This window comes from Halichoerus grypus, chromosome 14, assembly GCF_964656455.1.
Source record: "Halichoerus grypus chromosome 14, mHalGry1.hap1.1, whole genome shotgun sequence".
NCBI lineage: Eukaryota > Metazoa > Chordata > Mammalia > Carnivora > Phocidae > Halichoerus > Halichoerus grypus.
In genome coordinates this window covers 56,520,187-56,541,466 of record NC_135725.1, presented here as the reverse complement: position 1 = coordinate 56,541,466, position 21,280 = coordinate 56,520,187, and the positions used below count along the sequence as shown (strand labels likewise).

Genomic DNA, 21,280 nt, shown 5'->3' with positions numbered 1-21,280 from the left:
TTACAAAGCACTGCAAAAATAACTTTGGAAACTTTGCATAATGGATTTTACTTTAAATCTAGACACGTGCCAGATAAGCATCAGGTAAAGGACTGTGTGCACAGAATTAAATCCAGAGGAATTACAAATTTTCATCCATCCCCGAGATTTTGTCTGGGTATTCCTTGCTTAGCTGTCGTCGTGCGGCCACTGTTGATGCATAGATGACATATCCCCAGGAGAGCAACACGATCGAGAGGAGCAACTAAAAAAAAGCAAGAGGGGAAATTAAAAAAAAAAAAAATTACTGTAAGTGATACTTCCCTCCCTCCCCTCGCCCCAAGAGGTTGCCGCGTACGTTGCTAAGGTGGGAATTTCAGTGAAAAACTCGAATAAATGGGGTGCCGGAGGCGAGTACACCCAGCCGCCCTTACGTAAGAAGCGGAAGAGCGTGTCTTCCAGGAAGAGGCGGAGTCGAGGTGAGAGAGTGATAAGCCTTAATACAGGAATGGATTTTGGAGTTTCTGGCCGCTGAAGAAATAGGGGGCCTTCCGCCTGCGGGCCTACGGAGTCGACACCGTGGAGCCTCGCCAGACCAGGGACCTACCACTGAATAAATCCAGTCCAGGGTGCGGCGACTCACTGGCTTCATGGTAAGTTGGCGGCGGCGGCCCGCGGTAACGGAGGGAAACTGCAGGCCCTAGAGTAACCCCCGGGGCGGCGGCTGCCGAGCGGCGGCGGCCATCTTTCAGCCGGGCACAAGCGCCCGCCCCTCGCCTCCGGGAGCGTTTCCCATCAGCCGGGCCGGCCTCTTCCGCCCGGAGCTGGGGGCGGGCTCACGTGATACGGCGGCCTAGCTCGCGGTGGAGGGAGGGGATGGGATAAAGGAGAAAACATGTTAAAAATGACCTTTTTTGCTACTTAGATGGGCGTGCCTTGCGAACCGGTCTTCTTTCAGTTGCAGTGCGGTATTCACGCAAGATGTACCGTCGTGAGCATTTAAAATTTTATTTGAAAAAATCATTTTAAATATTACACGGGCTTCTAACGCTGGAGGGATTAACGTTTCCTCCCCCATTTGTTTCCACATAATACAGAGAGACGTTTGTATAGTCATCATTGACTTAAACAAGAGTACCACCCACTTTTATATAACAGCGACGAATCGTTGTGGGAGTGCCTGTTAATTGAGCCCCCCAAGAAACAAGTCTGAGAACGCAATGGCTTGTGGATGTAAATGGTATTTCTAAGAAGAAATAACGTAGCACGAATTACTTGGCATAATGTACCTGCCAATCAACAAGTGTGTTTTGAGCGTTTATGTTGTGCTTAGAACGGTGGCACGTATCGGATAATAAGCCAAAGACGGCATTTTGTACGTGGGCGGTTTATACCTAGTTTAGCTCTAGAATGTTTGGGACGCTCACATCTGAGGCCTGTGGGTAGGGTGGGGCAGTGGGCCGCTTTAGGCTCAGACGTTGTCTCTATACATCTCAGATATCACCTAAAGAGGTTTTTAATCCAGATTCCGGGGAATGGGGAAGGGGAAAAGTATTCCTTTGAGAGAAAAATGTCGTCTGTCTTGGGAAGATTTTAAGGTCCTGTTCTCTTAGGTAATCCCTGTTTATCCCTAGACTGGAGTAGATTTCTTTATGAAGACTGGGTAGGACCCTGGTTGGGCTCTGGCTTTGGATTGCATTCGAATCCCCGTGTTATGACCTAGCTGTGCAACCGGAGGCGGTCACTTCAAGTAATTGAGTTCCTTTATACACTAAAGATAATTTTAGTAACTTCTCCCAGAGTTTGGTGAGATTTAAATGAGACCAAGCTAGTTATCGTGTTTTCCGGGTAATTTAGGAGGGAATATTAAGTATTACGCCTGTAACCCCCAGAAACTACTGGTAACAAGAATGATAGTGATGGCAGTGATTTGTGCCCGGGAGGGTCTCTCGTAGTTCTTATTCCAGGAATGGAGGGGCCGGTGGGGGAAGGGCGCGGGCTTGGCCGAGCACTTTAGGCCCCGCCCTCAGTGCCGGCGCCCTTCTACCGCGCATGCGTTACGCACGCGGCTGTTGTGTTTTGACGCGCGGGGGGCTGCGGAGTGGGTGTCGCTTTCTGCTGCCGTCCCCCAAGCTGCCATTGGTGATGAGCGCTTTACGTCACAGGGGTCGCAGCAGCCGCCGGGGTCTCCGCTGTCTCGCGAGGAGGGTGAAGCGCCCCCGCCTGCTCCCGCTCCTGAAGGCCGGCGAAGAAGTCGCCGGGTACGCCTTCGCGGATCCTGCCGTCATCGACCTAGCTTTCTGGGCCGCCGGGAGCTTGGCACGAGCGCCCCAGCAGGGACTGCGCCGGTATCTTCCGAGGTGAGTGAGATCCCGAACAATGGGGCGCCGGGGTCGGAAGGGCTGGGCGGGCTGGCGCTCCCGGCCTGGAATGAGGCCCAGGGACCTGGGAGCTGCGGTCTTGGCCTGAGGGGCCGTCCGGGCCTCGGCGCGGCGGGGCTCCCAGCGGGCGGGCCGGCGGCTCCGGTGGCGCACCTGTGGATTTGTGCGGGTGGGCGGGGGAGCGTTGCGTTTCCTAGAAGCTCTCCCGAGGGGCACGAGCGTAGCGGTGTACTGGAAAGAGCTTGGTCTCTGGGAGGAAAAAAAAACCCCATAAAACAAAACGTTCGTGTCTCATTCGTGGTATCGCCTCTCTCAGAGGTGTGCCAGAGTTAGGTTAGGTGCCCTAATCTCACTGTCTGCCTGTCCAATGGGAGTAACATTGTTTTAGTTGGTTGTGATTATGTAATGCACGTGGGGTTTATCTGCGATCTTGGCTGGTGGCCGTTCTTAACCCAAGGAAGCCACTATCACCGTGACTCTTAGAGTTGTCTATGCTGTGTTACTCATTGTGGGCTGGGCTCGCTTGCCTGTGGTTTCTCCATCCATCCAGTTCAGCTTTCCTCGTGGACTGCTGATTCCTAGACTGGAAGGGGGCAGTACTGAGATGGAGCAAACAGTGTTTTAAGGGCAAAAGTGAACAGAATTTTTGGTAGGTAATTTTCAAGAATATTTAAGTTAAATTAAGAGTTACCTGACATTTAAGTTAATGGTGAGGGTTGGGTTCTTTTTGTTTTGTTTTGTTTTTAGTCAATGAAATTCAAAGCTGTAGTCAGCCAAAAACAATCAAGGCTTAGCTGGAATGAGTGGGTTTAGCGGGGAATGGTTCCCAAGCAGTTCTTTTTATGATTGGAGTTGGAGTTAATATTTATAGGATCTGGTCAATGGATCCTGTAAGATCTGTATGATTTTTTGGAACTGGTGATTAAATTGCAGTAATATAATGTTCTCAAAGGTCATGAGAGATAGGACCCAGATTATTTTTAATACTTGGGGTTTATTCTAGTTCATCTACTTGTGAACCCTTTTTAGCCACTTTGCCTGGATATATTAAATACAGTAATAATGTTAAGAAAAAAATTGTTACAGGCTGTCATCTTTCTGGATCTTTATAATCAGTTATAGGTGATGGAAAGGACTAAAATTAACTTTATTTTCACATATCGTGGGGAAACAGTATTAAATTCTTACTGCATGCTAATTGCTGTGCTAAAAATTTACATAGAATATATGCCTTCACACAACCAGCTTTTCAGGTGGGAACTGGTACTTAACCCATTTTAGAATTGAGAAAATTTAAGGTTTTGAGAAATTAAATGATTTCCTTCAGATCACACCATTAATACGTGGTTTTTGATTTTCAACCCTGGCTCTGCATTAGAATTAATGTCACTTCCCTGTATGTAATCAGCACCATCTTTAAATGTCCAGTCTATAATTTAGAGTCCAGCCTTTTGATTCTTTACTCCCTCTCATCCTTTTCCCTAGGTAAGTATGGTTGTTAATTATCTGAAATCCCCCAAAATGTGACAGGAAGGATTCTTATCTCTGTTAAAGCCAGTAGATTTGAAAATTTTGGGAAGGTTTGGCTTGATCATTGTATCCTAAAGATGGTAAACTTTATTTATAATTTGGGAGGTGGTTAAGGAAATAGGATCAGAAGAATTGATTTCATCTTTATGCCTATGGGGAAATTAACTTAAAGTCCCAATTCTTAGAGTGTTAAGATAGAGAAACCTTTATTGCAGGCTTCTAGAACCTGAGCACTAAATCTACCATCAGGTCCACCTTTACTATCTAAACCCAGAATTTATAAACCTGCAAATCTTAATCTGCCTCCTAGCCATTCCTATTTTATGTCTTAATTTGTATTTTTAAAACAGCTTTGTTGAAATATAATTTATATTCTATCTGTAAAGTTGACCAGTTTAAAGTATATAATCCAATGGGTTTTAGTATATTTAAAGAGTTGTGCAACTATAATTGAACATTTTCATCATTCCAGAAATAAACTTTGTAATCCCTCTCCCTCCCCCAGCAACCACCAATCTGTTTCCAACCTTAGATTTGCCTATTCTGGATATTGTCATCATACAACATGTGGTCTTTTGTGACTTTTTTTTTCCATTTAGCCTAATGAAAAGTTTCATCCTTATTGTAGCATGTATCGGTGTTTCATCCTTTTTTATTGCCCAATAATATTCCATTGTATGGATATACCACATTTTATTTATCTTTTCATCACTTGATAGGATTGTTTACACGTTTGAGTTCTTACGACAAATGCCGCTATGAATATTCACACGCAAGTTTTTATGTGGGACAAATTTTCATTTCTTTTGGATAGGTGTTGAATTCTTGAGTCATATGGTAATCCTACTTCGTTTGTATCTCAGCAAATATTTGAGCAAATTTTTTTTTTTTTTTTAAAGATTTTATTTATTTATTTGAGAGAGAGAGAATGAGAGACAGAGAGCATGAGAGGGAGGAGGGTCAGAGGGAGAAGCAGACTCCCTGCTGAGCAGGGAGCCCGATGCGGGACTCGATCCCAGGACTCCAGGATCATGACCTGAGCTGAAGGCAGTCGCTTAACCAACTGAGCCACCCAGGCGCCCCCAAATTTTTTAAAAAAGTAATCTCTGTACCCAATGGGGGGCTTGAACTCATGACCCTGAGATCAAGAGTCAGTCACGAGCTCTACTGACTGAGCCAGCCTGATGCCTCATTAGCAAATGTTTTAATTTTAGCATTAGTGATGCTTTTGAAGGAGTAAATCTCTTATTTGATGATGTACATTCATTGCCATTGTTTGATGTTTCTGATGAATACCATTCTTTATATCTAAAGATATTACTGTGAGAAATACAACTCTATTCTTTTTATCTATTATGGATGATATTACTGATCATCCTTTAGCTTTATGCTATGCTGTCAAAGTGGTTAACGGGCTTATAAAAATAGGGAAGGGAAGACTAAGATTCCTTTTTTTTTTTTTTTTTAAGATTTTATTTATTTGGGAGAGAGAGCAAGAGTAGTGCATGAGCAGGGGCAGAGGGAGAGGGAGAAGCAGACTCCTCGCTGAGCAGGGAGCCTGATGCGAGGCTCGATGCGGGGCTTGATCCCAAGACCATGGGATTATGACCTGAGCTGAAGGCAGATGCTTAACTGATTGAGCCACTCAGGCGCCCATAAGAATCCATTTTTTAAAAAAAAATTCTACTTAGTTGAGATTTTGTTTTATTTGAACTTCAAGTTTACTACGTACTAATTTCCTTTAATAAAATGCATTCAGGCTTATAATTTTTATGTGAACCGTAAATGTTCAGTAAGCACTAAAATTCTATGTTTCCGAGACACAACTTAAGATACAATGTATTAACTTTAAATTCACCAGTCTTTTGAAAAAGTCTAGAAATTCCTTTATTATATAGAGGGGCAAACTGAAATCTAGATCTAATTGGATGTCTCCAGTTTATAGAGTTAGTTTTAGGGGAAACCTGTTCTTCAATCCAGGTTCTCCGATAACCTATCCAGTTTCCTCTCCACTCTTCCTTCCCCTAATGTACAGACTCTGTGATCCTAAAAATTTTCATTTTTAGGCTTTTTTTTTTCTTCCCTCGGAGAATAAAAGTGTTAGAAGTAAGGGGAGATGCTGAGAAATTTATGTAATATTAAGGTTTAAATATATTAACAATTAGTATTGTATATAGTTCAGTATCTTAACAAAAGCAGTTTATAATTATATGCTGTTTAAGAACAGTGGTGATTTCTTATTTCTAGTCTAGAAAATGGAAGACTAGAAATACTTGGATGCCTGAAGAAGCATTCGTTCAGCATTAATTGATTTCCAGTTAAGTTATGTCTCTGAGAAAGTTAAGATGCCCTAGATGAGCTCTTAAGTTTAATATGAAAACCATGATGAAATAGTTATATTTCACAGTCATGAATTTTTGTTACGGATTTTGTTTTTGTTAAGAGTTAGGTATGGCCACTGTTTAGAAAGTTATAATTCTGTTATTTGACTAACCTGATAGCAGTTGACCACTGATGGAACTTCCTGTGATAGAAGAGGTGGAGACAGATGAATAATAGGCCCAGGAAACATAAAGGAAGAAGCAAATACTTAATATATACTCAATGATTAGTATAGAATGCAGCTGAAGAGTGATTTTATAAGATAACAAGGCCAAAAATGTGATGCACGCCAAATTTCAGCTCTGGCAAATTATTTTGAAAGTTATGGGTCAACATAAACTGATAAAGTTAAAGAAAACAAAACTAATCGTTAACATTTTAGCAATCCTTGTGGGAAAAAATAAGGGAACGGCCCTGGAAGCATGATTTCAAGAAACTTTGTGGCTGACTTTGGATTTAAATAAAAAAGCTAAGCAAGGCTTTTTAGGGATGCTGTTAAGGAATCAGTGAGGAATTGAATATGGTAGTGTAACAATAGTATAGTAATAATAACAACAACTAACATGTATACAGTAGTTGCTAGGAGTCAGGAACTATCTTTGAATGCTTTTACAATTACTATTTAATTTAGTCTTCACTAAAAGATAATTTTTGTGTGTGTGAAAGAATCTTCCACTAAAAACTAACTAAACTAAAACAGAATTGGTTTAAATGGGTGAACTTTTTGGTATGCAAATTATCTCACTACAGTTATTTTTAAAGGTGCATATACAATGCTTTCCACAAATAAAATAAGTCAGTAGTCTATATTGTTCAGGGCATATGTATGAAAGATCTAAAACCATACATAGAAATAACACCTGCTGAGGACTATGGTGTTTTGGGTTTTTGTTTTCTAGAGAAGGATAGGAGGACATTTAAAAAAAATTGGAATAGCCCTGAGAAAATGTTAAGTTGTTAAATCTGAGTGTTGGATACATGGGTACTTGGTAGATTTTCTTTTCTCAGTTACTTTCAGTTAAATATTTCTCCATTAAATTCTCTTTTAAAAGAATAGAATGCTACAGAATATTTGAGAGCTTACTATGTACCAGGCACCTTTTCTAAGGGCTTTTTATATCTTCATAAACCCTGTGATGCAGGTTCTATTATTGCGGATGTGCATAGTCACACTGCTGGTATAGAACGAGGATTCAAACCCAGGAAATATCTAACTTTAGAGTTTGTGTTTTAAGTACTATATTGCTGTGCTACACTGCCCCTTCATATTATGAGGATAATGAGCTACTCAACTATTTGCACCAAAGTATGTTTCACAGTCATTATTTGCACTTTTTTTTCAGATTGATTATTTTTTTATCCAGTTACTGATGTATTTTTTTCCCTTTTACAGATAATGGCATCAGCTGCTAAGGAATTTAAAATGGACAACTTTTCACCTAAAGCTGGTACTAGCAAATTGCAACAGACCGTACCAGCTGATGCATCTCCTGATTCTAAGTGTCCTATATGCTTGGATAGATTTGATAATGTGTCTTACTTAGATCGCTGTTTACATAAGTTCTGTTTTCGCTGTGTACAGGAGTGGTCAAAAAACAAAGCTGAGTGTCCACTATGTAAACAGCCCTTTGATTCTATTTTCCATTCTGTGAGGGCAGAAGATGACTTCAAGGAGTATGTCCTAAGGCCTTCATATAATGGTTCTTTTGCAACCCCTGATGTTCCACGATTTCGCTATCGTACAACTATGACAAGGGATCGAAGTGCTTCTGTTTATTCACCTAATAATACCATGAATAGAAGAACAACAACTCCACCAGATAGTGGAGTACTATTTGAAGGGTTAGGCATTTCAACAAGACCTAGAAATGGTGAAATTCCTCAACTTATGAGACAGATTGCAATTAGGAGGCCAACTACTGCAGATGAAAGATCTTTGCGGAAAATTCAAGAACAGGACATTATTAATTTTAGACGAACTCTGTACCGTGCTGGTGCCCGTGTTAGAAATATTGAAGATGGTGGTCGCTGCAGGGATATTTCAGCTGAATTTTTCCGTAGAAATCCAGCTTGCCTTCACAGATTAGTCCCCTGGTTAAAACGTGAACTTACAGTTCTTTTTGGAGCTCATGGATCTTTAGTGAATATCGTCCAGCACATCATCATGAGTAATGTTACTCGCTATGACTTGGAGAGTCGGGAATTTGTGTCTGACTTAAGACCGTTTCTACTTAATCGGACTGAGCATTTTATACATGAATTTATCAGTTTTGCTCGATCTCCTTTTAACATGGCAGCTTTTGACCAGCATGCTAATTATGATTGCCCTGCTCCTTCATATGAAGAAGGTAGCCATTCTGATTCTTCAGTCATAACAATATCTCCTGATGAAGCTGAGACCCAAGAGTTGGATATCAATGTAACCACTGTTAGTCAGGCACCATGGGATGATGAAACTCCAGGGCCATCTTACTCAAGCTCAGAGCAGGTACACGCTGCCATGTCTTCCCTTTTAAATACTTCTGATAGTTCAGATGAAGAACTTGTAACAGGAAGAGCCACGTCTCAGATACAAGGAGTACAAACTAATGAAGACCTAAATAATGACAGTGATTCTTCTTCAGATAATTGTGTCATTGTTGGGTTTGTTAAACCACTAGCTGAGAGGACCCCAGAACTTGTTGAACTGTCCTCTGATTCTGAGGAGTTAGGCTCTTATGAGAAAATGGAGACTGTGAAGACACAAGAACAGTCTTACAGTTCTGGTGATAGTGATGTTAGTAGATGTTCATCTCCACGCTCTGTCCTTGGAAAGGATGAGCAAATGAATAAAGGTCACTGTGGTTCTGGTAAAAGAATCAAGTCAAAAAAGGAAGAGAAACACTCTACGTCCTTGTCGTCTCCCAGAGACCTGAGCTCATCTATCAGAGGAGACAGAGTATATTCCCCATATAACCGTAGACACAGGAGGAGGGGAAGATCAAGAAGTTCAGATTCATGTTCCCAGAGTAGAAGTGGGCATGATCAGAAGAATCGTAGAAAGCATCATGGGAAGAAAAGGATGAAAAGCAAAAGGTCCAGAAGCAGGGAGAGTAGCAGACCTAGAGGTAGAAGAGACAAAAAGAGATCAAGAACTAGAGATAGCAGTTGGTCAAGAAGAAGCCAAACTCTCTCTCTCAGTAGTGAAAGCACCAGCAGATCAAGATCTCGTAGCAGTGATCATGGTAAAAGAAGATCACGGAGCAGAAATAGAGATCGTTATTATTTAAGAAATAATTATGGAAGCAGATATAAGTGGGAGTATACTTACTATAGTAGAAACAAGGACAGGGATGGCTATGAATCATCTTATAGGAGGAGGACTCTGTCCAGAGCTCATTATTCCAGACAATCTTCAAGTCCAGAATTTAGAATTCAGTCCTTTTCTGAAAGAACAAATGCTAGGAAAAAAAATAATCACAGTGAAAGAAAGTATTACTACTATGAAAGGCACAGATCAAGGAGCCTATCCAGTAATAGATCAAAGACTGCATCTACAGGGCCTGACTGGGTAAGAAATGAAAAGCCCGGAGGGAAACGAAAATACAAGACACGGCATTTGGAGGGTACTAATGAAGTGGCTCAAGCTTCTCGTGAATTTGCTTCTAAAGTAAAGGAAAGTCATTACCAAAAATCCTCATCAAAATTGGATGGCAGCCACAAAAATGAGAGTGACAGCTTCTCAGACAGCCGATCATCAGACAGAGAGACAAAACACAAGAGGAAAAAAAGGAGGACCCGGAGCCTAAGTGTAGAGATAGTTTATGAAGGGAAAGCTACTGATACAACTAGACATCATAAAAAGAAAAAGAAGAAGCACAAGAAGAAACATAAGAAACATCATGGGGACAATCTTTCACGTTCGCCAGTTGTAATTACCATTGATAGTGATAGTGATAAGGATTCAGAAGTAAAGGAGGATACAGAATGTGACAATAGTGGTCCTCAGGACTCTCTACAAAATGAGTTTTTGCCTCCTCCCTTGGAACCATTTGAAGCTAAAGAGGTAGTTACAATAGAAGATGAGTTTGGCATCCTAGACAAGGAGTGTAGTATTACCACACTTAATAACAACTTGAATAATGCCAACAAAACTATGGATAATATTCCACCCCAGGCAGCTTCAGTTGAACAAACTCTTGATGTAAGAGAAGAGAGTACTTTTGCCTCTGATTCGGAGAATCAGCCCAGTAATGTCTCTTTTCAAACTGAGCCATCAAGGCAATTGCCATCTCCACGGACATCATTAATGTCAGTGTCTCTTGGTAGAGACCATGATATGTCTTAAAACTGCCAAAGCATCTCATTGAGAATTCTGATGGTATTAAAAAAAAAAAAAAAAAAAACAGTGTCATCTACTGCAGTCTATTTAAAGATGACTTTTGGTGAAAGCTCTTTTCCCTCTCAAAAATATTTTAAGTGATTTTTTTTGTGTGTGTTAAAAATTTGTAAAAATCATTATTTGTTCAAAAAGTATGTATGTCCTACCCTCAGAGATACGCACTTTTAAGTGAGGAAAATGATACTGCTAGCAGTTTATTTAAAACTTGGGATCCTTTTTAAATAAAAAATATATAAATTTTAGAAGTTATTTCATAAAGCCATATGGTATTGACATATTTTTAAAGTAGTCAATGAGTATTTTTGAATTTTTTTTTTTTTTTGAGAGTTATTCTGGAAATGTGTTATAAGCTAGGAGAATCCCTTTGGACAGTCTTTATTTTTCTTCTTAAAAATTTGTATGATTCAAAACCATTTCTTCAGGTTAAATTGAGGCATTTTAATCTGCACAGTTTATCTTGACATCTGCCAAAAGAAAAATTTAAATATTTCCTTTATATACTTGTTTATCTGGACTGCCAGTGAAACAAATGTGTATTCAACAAAATAAAAAATAAAATAGTAACACTTTAAAACAAGAATCCAGAAATTTTCCTATGCAGTATTGCCTTTAAAAAAAAAAAAAAAAACTATTTTAGAGGAGCTAAAATCTTGAAAATAGTTCAGGATATATAAATTTAAGGTGATCTGTGTTTAACTGCACAGCTTTAATTATTTTAGTTCTTTAATCTGATTATGAGGAATATATGTCTTCAACAGAATGCAGCTATGTAGCGTTTAGCTTACTAAAAACAAAAAACCCTTGCCAAACTTCTTTTACATTGGTAGTTCTTAGTAGTGGTTGTTTTTTACATTTGGTAGTTCTAAAACATAATGGTTATGTTTATGTTTTATCCTGTTTTAGAGATGACAAAGTGCTTTCCATCTAGCCTAAAGTAAGATTGCCAGGGGAGAACAGAACTTGGATTAAGTCTAATTCAGCCTTCAGTTTGCCTTGCTACCATATTCATTCGTTGTTCAACAGAAGTTGGAATGCCTGCAGTGTGACAGGTTCTATACTATGTTTTTAGGATTTCAGTGATAGAACAAAGCAGATCTTCTCCTTGCCTTCACGGGACAAAGTATAATTTCCTATAAGAACATACAGTGGGGGCCTAATCTCATGTGGAAGTGATGGCTGAATTGAAATTCAGAAAACAAGTAGATGTTAGCTAGGAGTAGAGGTGTTCTTAGCAAAGGAAAAGATGTCCAAAGATCCAAAAGCAGAAGAGTAGCCTAGCATATTCCAAGAACTAAAAGAAGGCAAAGTTAACCAAAGGGCAAGGAGTGTGGGACCAAGCTTCGTAGGTCATGTTTGTATTTGTCCTCATGACAGTAGGAAATTCTTTTAAAATGACAAATGACAATCTAAATTGATGTCAGCATTTTTAGTAAGCTCAGACACTGAGAAATTACGGGAAGGTTATGGTTAGTTGATCAAGGAATGTACTTTGAAATTATGACATGATTTTGTTTTTTCTTAAGTTTTAAAAAATGCACTTTGATTTTCTGATTTTACATGATATTTTTAGTTAAACATTTAGTGAAAACCTATCTTAATGTTTTCAGTTGAACCCATGAAACTCATCTTAATACAGGCACCATCACATCATCCTCTTAGGTGTTCAGGCCAAAAATTTCCCAGTCTTTGATTCTCCTCCTTCAGCCCTCTCATTCAATCCCCAGATCCTGGTCACTGAATATTTCTAACGTGTCTGTACCATCCAATCCAGGCAGCCATGAGCTCTCACCTGTGCTCTTATAATGGGTCTGCCTGCATCCACTGTTGCTCTACACCTACCCGTTTGCCTCCAACCATTCTTGATGTGGCATTCAAAAGATATTTTAAAAAATTGTTTCTGTTTTTTCATTCCCCTATTTAAAATCCTTCAGTAACTTTCTGTTATTCTTAGGATACTTAATAAAAGCAAACAGAAATCCAGCATAATATTGTTTACATACCTCTGCCTAATCAGGTTCTGGTTCATCTTCAGCTTTTCTCTCACCTCACTTGTGCTCTGGCCATCCTAACCTGCTTCAGGTCTGTGGAGGTGCTGCTCCTTGCTAATGCAGAGCCTTCATATGTGGATTTTTCTTCTGCTGGAAACTGAATTCCATCCTAGCTAAAGGAGGCTTCTGGTAAAGTGTGCCCCTCTTCCACTATTTCCCCTCAATTACTTGCTCCCTTATTAATCCTGGACTCTTTCTGTAGTAATTGATTACTAAATGTTCTCTCACCAGTCTGCAGTTCTTTGGCAACTGTATGTATGTGTACTGGTAAATCCCTTCTGTTTTCTTTCACATAACAAGTGCTTGAAGCACATATTGGATGGATGACCAGGTGGTAGGGATTTTAAAAATTGGCCAAGACCTGCTTTCTGCTTTCAGAGGGCTCCACTCTCTGTCAGCTTTTAGCCTGACACTGTTCTGTTCATCTGAATTCAGTGTCCACGAGACATTTTATCTTACCTCAGGTTTTCAGTGTTTTTGTGACTTTTGCAACTTTTTTGTTAAAGGAAATGCAGCCAAGCATTTGCACTTGCTCCTTCATGAATCCTCAGATTGACGACGGGAAAACTTTTTCTTACTTTCACTTCCCATTCTCAGGAAGCTCTGTGGGAGCCAATCCAAGGGCCTCCCCAACCCATTTAATGTGTAATAATGATGGGCTGTGTGTATAAAGGGGCAACAACTTATTCAAGGTAAGCTGATGGCCCATTCTTACTGGGAGTTCTTCCATCATGGGGAATAATTGCAATCCTCTGCCAGTGGGTATGGATGCAGTGAGCCAGTCAGCACATCCCTAGACTCAAAATTTTTCAGAAGGTTCTTTAGGATACCAGAAACCATGTGTAACCTGGTTTGGGTTGTCACCAGCCCTGGTGTTCCCACCAATGGGGGCAGGGGATGGGAAATAGAGGAGAAGCATTCCTCTTCACAAACCAGATTTCATCAGAATTCTGAGCATGGGTCCATTTCTAATATTAAGCTCATAAAGCTATGTGCAATTGAAATGTTAACATTAAATTACTATAATGTGCTATCACTGGGACCAGAACTTAGTACCCCCTTACTTGCAAGGGATAAGTTCCAAGATCCCCCCCCCCCCAGTGAATGCCTGCAACTAGATAGTACCCAACGCTGTCGTATTTTCTATACATACATAACTATGGTATAAAGTTTAATTTATAAATTAGGCACAATAAGAGATTAACAATAATAAGGATTGGACAGTTATAACAATATGCCGTAATAAAAGTTATGTGAATGTGGTCTCAAAATAACTTGTACTCTTCTTGTGATGTGAGATGGTAATATGCCTACATAATGAGGTGAATGACCTAGGCGTTGTGTTGTAGGATTTGGCTGCTATTGATTGACCTCAAGAGACTTCAAAAGGCTTCCGAATCATAGTTGACTGCAGATAACTGAAACATGAGAAGCAAAACTGCAGATGGGGGCAGGGGGCACTACTATATAGACCTGTCCAGGGATTGATGCCTTTAGAAAAACCTACATGGGAAGCTAAATCATGATCACTGTGTATGTTGCCTACTCTCAAATGGTTCAGAAAAAAATACTACATGCGTAGATGGAGACAGTGATAAAGTGAATTGTGGCAAAATGTTGAAAGTTGAGGGTAAAAATACAGGAAGTCTATTTTTGTAGTTTCTCTGTAAGTTTGAAATAATTTCAAAACAAGCTAATAAAATTGCCTCTATGGGCCTGCAGGTTACCTGTATGTGTCCATCAGAGTTTTCAGTCATGTTTACTCAGCAAAAGGAAAAGTCACAAAGGCAAACGTGCAGTAATTATTAAAGCCACTTTGTGAGAAGGAGCCAGAGTCACTAGAGAGGTGTTCTCATCCCATTTATAAGGCCTGGCCTGTTGAGATCTTAGTCCGAGATACACAGTTACAACTGCTCTTGGTTCCATGCTCAGAAGCAAGCTTGTGAGGGGTATAAAATCAAAGGAGAGTTTTTTTCTTAAATTTAGGATGGAGGGAAGACAAGCTCTCTGGGAAGGAGACCTTGGAACAGGAAAAGTTAAAGGCAAAGGAGAGTGGTAATGGATGCAGCAGAGTTCCTGAATGGCAAAGCACAGAACACAGGTAAGTGAAATGGTAATGGATAGAAGCAGAGGCAAATCTTACTCTAAAGTGGCAGAAGAAGGTAAATGCCCAAAGAAATGTGAGTAGATACATTTGAGATGAGGTGGTTCACACAGTAAAGCCTGTCTTTTCTCCATGAAGTAGGAAGCAGTGCCAACTTCTGAGAAAGGTGGCTCGTAAGTAAGATTGGGCTTGAGGAGAGGAATGAGAAAATGGCCGCTGAGGGGCATGGAGAGAGGGTTAGCTAAGAATTACTGATGAGTGCTGAGGCCTGAGGCCTCCCCTTAAGACATGGCATATTGTATGGGACACCAAGATTTGTGATTTTGTCCTGGTGGCATTCAGCACTGTGGGAGTAGAAGCAGAAACTAATGGTGGACATTTAGTATGTGTTCAGTATTTCTACAGTGAATGAATACACGGATGGCTTACGGTTGGAGTTCTGCTGAATGTGACTAATAAAACAACAGGGGCAAGGGAAATTGAGATACTGGTGAGTATGGTTGAATTGATGCATTTTGGTATCTGGGCTGTGTAGGGAAGGAAGTGAAGCTATGAGGTGACCATTATACTTCAAGAACAGGGAGATACCAAAGCATTCGTTTTCCAATGAGGTTCAAGTAGATATAGTGGAGGTAGGTGTAAGAAGACTGAAGAAATACTTGAAAGAGTGCCTAATTCTAGGCATGATTGGAAGTAAGTAGAATGGGTAGAGGTGAAGGTGATTGGAATTGTTAGTGATCAGTGAGGCTGGAAGTGTACAGGGAAGATGCTGTGGGTGATGGCAGCAGATAAAGGATGGAGAAGAAAAGGGGGCTTGTGTCATGGGTATGACAACTGTGCTTGTGTTCCACTAGAGCGGCTGGCACGTGTACAGAGGAGGTAATAAAAACTTGGTAAAGAATTGATTATTTTCTCATTCTGAGTTTTTAGTCAATGCCTGGATCCCTTAGGTATTAGAAAACCACACAATAGGACCATTTCAAAAAGTACAGAAAGATCGGTTGTTACAATGTCATGAAAATTAGGAAATTCTTACTTTACCTGCAAGGATATTGGGGGATGGTAAATCCACTGGATCTATGCCTGAGAAAAGCAAGAGGTAAGGGAAATGGAAGTCCAGTTAGGCCAAGGTCTGAGTCGATAAATTTATCCCCATAGAAGCTGCAGCTGTGATGTTTGCCACAACATTAGATGATGGACTTTTATATAGACACGAGGGGGCAGAATTAGGTATCTAGTATTTGCCTGGAGTAAGCTGCTTCTCTAAACATCTGCAGTTTAGATAGGTAAACAGTTCTCCCCTAGGGAAAAGGATATCTCTTTGCCTTTCTGTCTGTAAAATTCTTTTATTCATCAAACACCAAGTACATGTGGCCCAAGTCCGTGCTGAATGCTAGGGGTATAACAATGAATTGGGTAGGAACCAACAGGAATTTTAAAGAAGGTGGGAATGGAACGATTAGATTTGTTCTTAACCAGCAGTAATGTAGAAGAAAGTTTGGAGTGGGAAAGCCTCAGTGACACTGCTTAAGAAGCTCTGCAGTAGCTCAAGCCAGAAATCAGAAGGGCCTGTAGGGATCCAGTGAAGAGGCTGGATTTAGTAAATTTCTGTGGTAGAGTAGACACAATTTGGGTACCATGTAGATGAGGATGGGCTGTGAGGAAGAGGGAAAAGTCTGGTATGATGAGATTTTTCTTACCCCATGTGAGAATTAGATGCCTGGTGATAATATTCAAGGTAGGAAATAGAGGAATAGGGATAGTTTGGGGAGGACAGTGAGTTCAGTTTGAGAGAGAGCTGCCTACAGCTGCACTGTCCAGTACAGTAGCTACCAAGCACACGTGGATATTACTTGAAATGTGGCTAGTAAAACCGAGAAACTGAATTTTAAATTTTGTTTAAGGACGATTATGGCTGCCATATTGGCCAATACAGGTAGAGAGCATTTCTATCATCACAGAAAATTCTGTTGGACAGCATGGAGGACATCCAGGCAGATGAATTCCAGTGGGTAGCTGGAACTAGGAGTATGAATCTTGGAGGAGAGATTGGGACTAGGGAGGTGATCTAGAAGTCACTGGGAAACTAGGGAGTACTAGTGAGGTTGTAGAAGTGGATGAGCTCTCCCAGAGAGTAGAACAAGAAGAGGAGCAGGCGTAAGAGAAGATTGTAGAGAATACAAGATTAAGGGGGCTGGCAAAAGAAGGAAAGCTTTCGAAGGACACCAAGTGTTCCCTCTAGTCCCATATACTTTTTTGCCTCTTCGGTTTTATGTTCCCATCTACTAAATATCAAATGGGGTGTCCTGCATGCAGTAGGACATAAACAGAATTTCTAAGAGGTTAATCTTCATTTTAAATTCTTGGAGCATGTCACTGTTACCTTCATGTGGTCATTGAATCAGGTAATTCTGCTCTGGGTGGAGCAGATTAGGCCACCTACAAGAATATCTAATACCATTTTTAGAATACAGGATTAAGAAGTATAATCTTTTGACCCTACCCTATCAATTACCCTCTTCCTCTATACTTTCCTTCATACTCAGCTATATGATTTTGCAGATTATGTTTAAATCACTCCCTTGCAGTAACCCTACAACTCTCTTGCCCTTATGTCTCTCCTTGTTCACTTAGTTCAGGGGTCAGCAACCTTTTCCTGCAAAGGCCATATAGTAAATACTTTAGGCTTTATGGGTCATATGTAGTCTCTGTTGTATAGTCGTTTTTTTGTTTGGTTTTTTTTGCAACACTTTAAAAATGTTAAAACAATTTTTACCTTTGGCCTGTTTAAAAATAAGTCACATGCCAGATTCTGCAGCAATAGTTGGCCTAGCAAGACCTCAGTTTGGATCGACCCAACTCTTCAGTTGTGCCTACATGCATCCTGCTGAGTGTTTTTGAAGGAAATTAGTAACTGCAGATTGGTGTCACCATGGAAACACAATCCCCAGCCTCAACTTCATACAATATGTTAGTGGAGTATTTTCTTTAGTGTTCTTGCTCATTGGTATAATGGGTATATTTCATACCTTTTTCCTCCTCAAACCTCCCACTTGTCTCTACCACATGCTTTCCTTATTGGCGGGGCAGTTCTGGCCAGTGCCAGGTTTGGGCAAACATAAACCCTATTTACCAAAAAGTTACCTCTGTAGCAAAAGGTGTAAATATTGGGAAAAGTGAAGAATTGTAATTTTTGCATTCAACCTACCATAGCGTCCATCTTCACTCCATCAGTGGATGAAGCTCTCTTCCTCTAGGCCTTTAGTTCTCACACTTTTGCATGCATCAGTATCACTTGGAAGGCTTATTAAAACCGATTGCTGAGGCCTACACCCACAGTTTCTGATTCAGGACATCTACGATGCCAAGAATTTGCTTTTCTAACAAGTTTCCAGGTGGTTCTGATGCTACTGGCCTACAAACCAGAGTTTGAGAACCACTGTTCTAGGACATCCCTTCCACATGTGCTCAGGATTTCACTTACCCCCCACTTTAGTAGGAATGTTGATTTTTAAATTATCCTCCCTTTTCCTTTATCTCATGTTTTTTAGTTGCTTTGGTACTTAGAACGAGGTCTGTGGACCAGGAACATCAGTATCACCAATGTCAGCGTGTAAGAATTGCAGTCTCAGACCTACTAGGTCAGAATCTGTATTTTAATAAGACCTGTGTGGGCATTCATGTTTGGGAAGCACTGCCTGTGGGTCATTATCAGCAAGCAAGCAAGCATGTTCTTGATTTCCTCCTCCAAGCCTGCCCATCTTCCAGTGTCCCATGTTAGTGGATGGCACCACCATTCATGCAGCTGCTCAGGCTAAACAGGGATTCCCCTTGACTTCTTTCTCACATGTTCTACATCAATTCATCACCAAATTGTGTGTGATTTTAGGGTTATATATCCTGCAACTTTACCACTTCCACAGCTTTGATCTTGATCCAAGATGCCCTCATCTCTCACTTGGACTAGTGCTGCTACCAGCTTCTTACCTGGTTACTCGGCTTCTACCCTGTCCCCCAGCAGCTTGTTTTCTTCCAGTCAACCACAGTGATCCTTTAAAAACAGATCTTACATTCCCTTTCAAAATCCTGCCATGGTTCCCCATCATATTTAAAATCAAAACCAAAGCTGAAGTCCTTTTTGTGGTCGGTCAGGGTGTATGTGAACTGCCTTGGCCACCTCTCTCTCTCTTTCCCCCAGCCCATTTCACTCTAGCAAGACCGCTCACCTCCTTTTTCTTTTGCAGGCCTGGTTCACTCCTGGTTTTTTTTTTTTTGTGCTTTTTCTTTTTTTCTCTTTTGCATTTTGCTTGCTTGTTTAGTACAATGCTCTTCACCCAAATGACATTCTCTCTCACTTCCTTTAGGTCTTCCCTGATTTAGCTCATCTTATATAAGCAACCCTCATTACTTTTTATTCCCTTATCTTGCTTTATTTCTCCTTCCTGAACTTACTGTTATTTACTTTCTTGCCTGTCTTCCACACTAGGATATAATAAGCTGTAAACCTGTCTTCTGCATTTTAGTCATGGTGCTGCCGTTCTCCTCGTTGCTCAAACCAGATGCCTGCAATGTAGCCTTGATATTTTTTTTTTCTTTCTTCCTTTCCACTGCCATTCACTCAGTCCTCTATATCTGAAACATTTCATTTCTTATTCTCCACCGCCACTGTCTTATCTGTGCTCTCATCATCTCTTACTTGAGTCACCGCTCATCGATCTACTTGTTCTGCATAGGAGCCAGAGAGAAAGTCTTTAAATTAAAAAAAAAAAAAAAGTCATCAAATTATGTTACTCCTTGCTTAAAATCCTGCAATGTGTTTCTTTATTCCTTGCCTTACAAGGCCCTCTTTACCAATTCAGCAGGACTGTCTGCCATTTTTCCCTTGTTCAAGAAGGGATATCCCTTGTTCACTTTTTCTCTTTGACTCATTTGTGCTTTCTGTCCCCCTGCATGGAATCCCTCTCTTCTTACTTTTTTGGTTTTTGTTTTTTTAAAAGATTTTATTTATTTGACAGAGAGAGACACAGCGAGAGAGGGAACACAAGCAGGGGGAGTGGGAGAGGGAGAAGCAGGCTTCCCGCTGCGCAAGGAGCCTGATGCGGCTCGATCCCAGGACCCTGAGATCATAACGACTGAGCCACCCAGGCACCCCTCTTCTTTTTTGAATAGCTCATTCCTTCTCATTCCTAAGGACTCAGCTAAAATGTGACCGACCCAGAGAGAGATGCCCTTACCACCGTATTGAAATAGTTTTTTCCACCCTCCATTATTTTGTCGCATGACTCCATTTGCTTTCTTTGTGTCATTTCACGTTTGCTTGAAAGACACTTTTCAGAAAATGAAATGTAAGTCGGACTGGGAAGAGATATTTAGAATACATATATTTGACAGTGGGCTCATATCCAGAATAAATAACTTGTAAATCCATAATACAAAGAAAACTCAATCAGGCAAAAGATGGGAACAAATACCTCACTAAAGAAGATAGATGAATGAATGGCCAATAAATACATGCAAATGTGCTCACATCATTAACCGTTTGAGGAGTTAAAACCACAATGAAACACTGTTTCACACTGACCAAAATGGCAAATTGACCAATGTGTATCTACTGGAGCTCTTACTCTACCCCACTGGTACATCCAAAACAGTACATCTATTTTGGAAAACGGGGCAGGTTTCTGTGACGTTAAACATGCACTTACCATAGGACCTGCACGACCTGGAGGAAGCAGTTACACCCATACACATTTTTCAAAACTCATGGAATTATACACTTAAAATCTGTGCATTTTATTGAGTCCAAACTTTCCTGATATAAAAGCAAAATGAAAAAAACGGCCCCTCTGGGTGAGCGAGCGCCCACAGGTTGGCAAACCAGGCAGCCAGAGGACGCGAAAGCTCAGGGAAAAATGCGGTCGGGGAGGCGGGGACCTGCGGCAGTCCAGCTGCTGTGGCATGCCCCAGCAGGCTGCTAGTTGCAGTTTCGATTTCCTGTCTGCTCTTGAGGTTCCCGGGCGGCTCCACCCCTCAGCACTGGGTCTGGGTTCTCTTGTGAGAAGATCTGTGTCAGCCCGCCGCCACCAGGCTTTCAAGAGAGTGGGACGCGGGCGAAGCAGGGACCTCACCGGGAGCCAAGCTGCTAGCATGTCGGCCGAGGATCGGCGGAATCTGCACGCCTTCCGGGATTATGTCACGAAGACTCTGGACCCTACCTACATCCTGAGCTACATGGCCCCCTGGTTTAAGGACGGTGAGTGGTCCCCAGTGACGCCTGCCCCTTGGAGCAAGGAAACAACTCAGGACTTGCTTTTCCCTTCCTTTTAATCAGCGCCAAGTAGCCCGCTAGGAACGCGGGTGTTGAGGCAAGATCCCCACGGCATTTCAAGACTGGAGATTGCCAGGAGAATTTGAGGAGCCTTTGGAGGTCCAGATGGACAAATAGTCCCAGAGAAGTGAAATGACTTGTGTAGGA

General features: G+C 41.1%; 3 protein-coding genes across 15 annotated transcripts in view; 2 read left to right on the top strand and 1 right to left on the bottom strand.

Annotated features, from left to right (window-relative positions):
- Positions 1-29: 29 nt before the first annotated feature.
- TZMP1 (transition zone microprotein 1) lies at positions 30-778 on the bottom strand. Of its 2 annotated transcripts, none has more exons than XR_013443722.1 (2): positions 338-447; positions 30-244 (listed from the first exon to the last, which is right to left on the bottom strand). XR_013443722.1 is itself a non-coding variant. In XM_036065047.2 (2 exons), exons 1-2 carry the CDS (start codon positions 629-631, stop codon positions 122-124), a joined length of 168 nt encoding a protein of 55 aa, XP_035920940.1. In that variant the 5' UTR covers positions 632-778; the 3' UTR covers positions 30-121. The 2 variants fall into 2 exon arrangements, 1 of the variants encoding a protein (XP_035920940.1); XM_036065047.2 differs by lacking the exon at positions 338-447 and adding an exon at positions 587-778.
- TOPORS (TOP1 binding arginine/serine rich protein, E3 ubiquitin ligase) lies at positions 493-11,233 on the top strand. Of its 2 annotated transcripts, XM_036065035.2 has the most exons (4): positions 497-632; positions 905-970; positions 2,145-2,339; positions 7,666-11,233. In XM_036065035.2, the coding sequence occupies exons 1-4, from the start codon at positions 630-632 to the stop codon at positions 10,597-10,599; spliced, it is 3,198 nt and encodes a 1,065-aa protein (XP_035920928.2). In that variant the 5' UTR covers positions 497-629; the 3' UTR covers positions 10,600-11,233. The 2 variants fall into 2 exon arrangements, with proteins under 2 accessions (XP_077917487.1, XP_035920928.2); XM_078061361.1 differs by lacking the exon at positions 905-970 and having other exon boundaries at positions 493-632.
- Positions 11,234-14,650: 3,417 nt separating this feature from the next.
- The window catches only part of RIGI (RNA sensor RIG-I), a 58,999-nt gene continuing 52,369 nt past the window's right edge, over positions 14,651-21,280 (top strand). For 10 of the 11 annotated variants that reach the window (XR_013443720.1, XR_013443715.1, XR_013443716.1 and 7 more), the window contains exon 1: positions 20,147-21,058. Coding sequence is in view for 3 of the 11 variants with exons in the window: in XM_078061363.1 (XP_077917489.1) it covers positions 20,764-21,058 (295 nt within the window). In the remaining 8 variants the exon portion in view is untranslated. Of the gene's footprint in view, positions 14,803-20,146; positions 21,059-21,280 lie in introns of those variants that run through there. The other variant, XM_078061362.1, reaches the window with a different exon arrangement.

What these genes read in the sequence shown, in the direction of transcription:
- TOPORS (XM_036065035.2), top strand. An exon ending in TTCACGCAAGATGTACCGTC is followed by an intron (nt 971 to 2,144) that starts GTGAGCATTTAA and finishes TTTACGTCACAG; the next exon opens with GGGTCGCAGCAGCCGCCGGG. An exon ending in CTGCGCCGGTATCTTCCGAG is followed by an intron (nt 2,340 to 7,665) that starts GTGAGTGAGATC and finishes TCCCTTTTACAG; the next exon opens with ATAATGGCATCAGCTGCTAA.
- TZMP1 (XM_036065047.2), bottom strand. Translation starts at nt 631, where the DNA reads ATGAAGCCAGTGAGTCGCCGCACCCTGGACTGGATTTATTCAGTG. An exon ending in TGGACTGGATTTATTCAGTG is followed by an intron (nt 245 to 586) that starts GTAGGTCCCTGG and finishes GCTTTTTTTTAG; the next exon opens with TTGCTCCTCTCGATCGTGTT.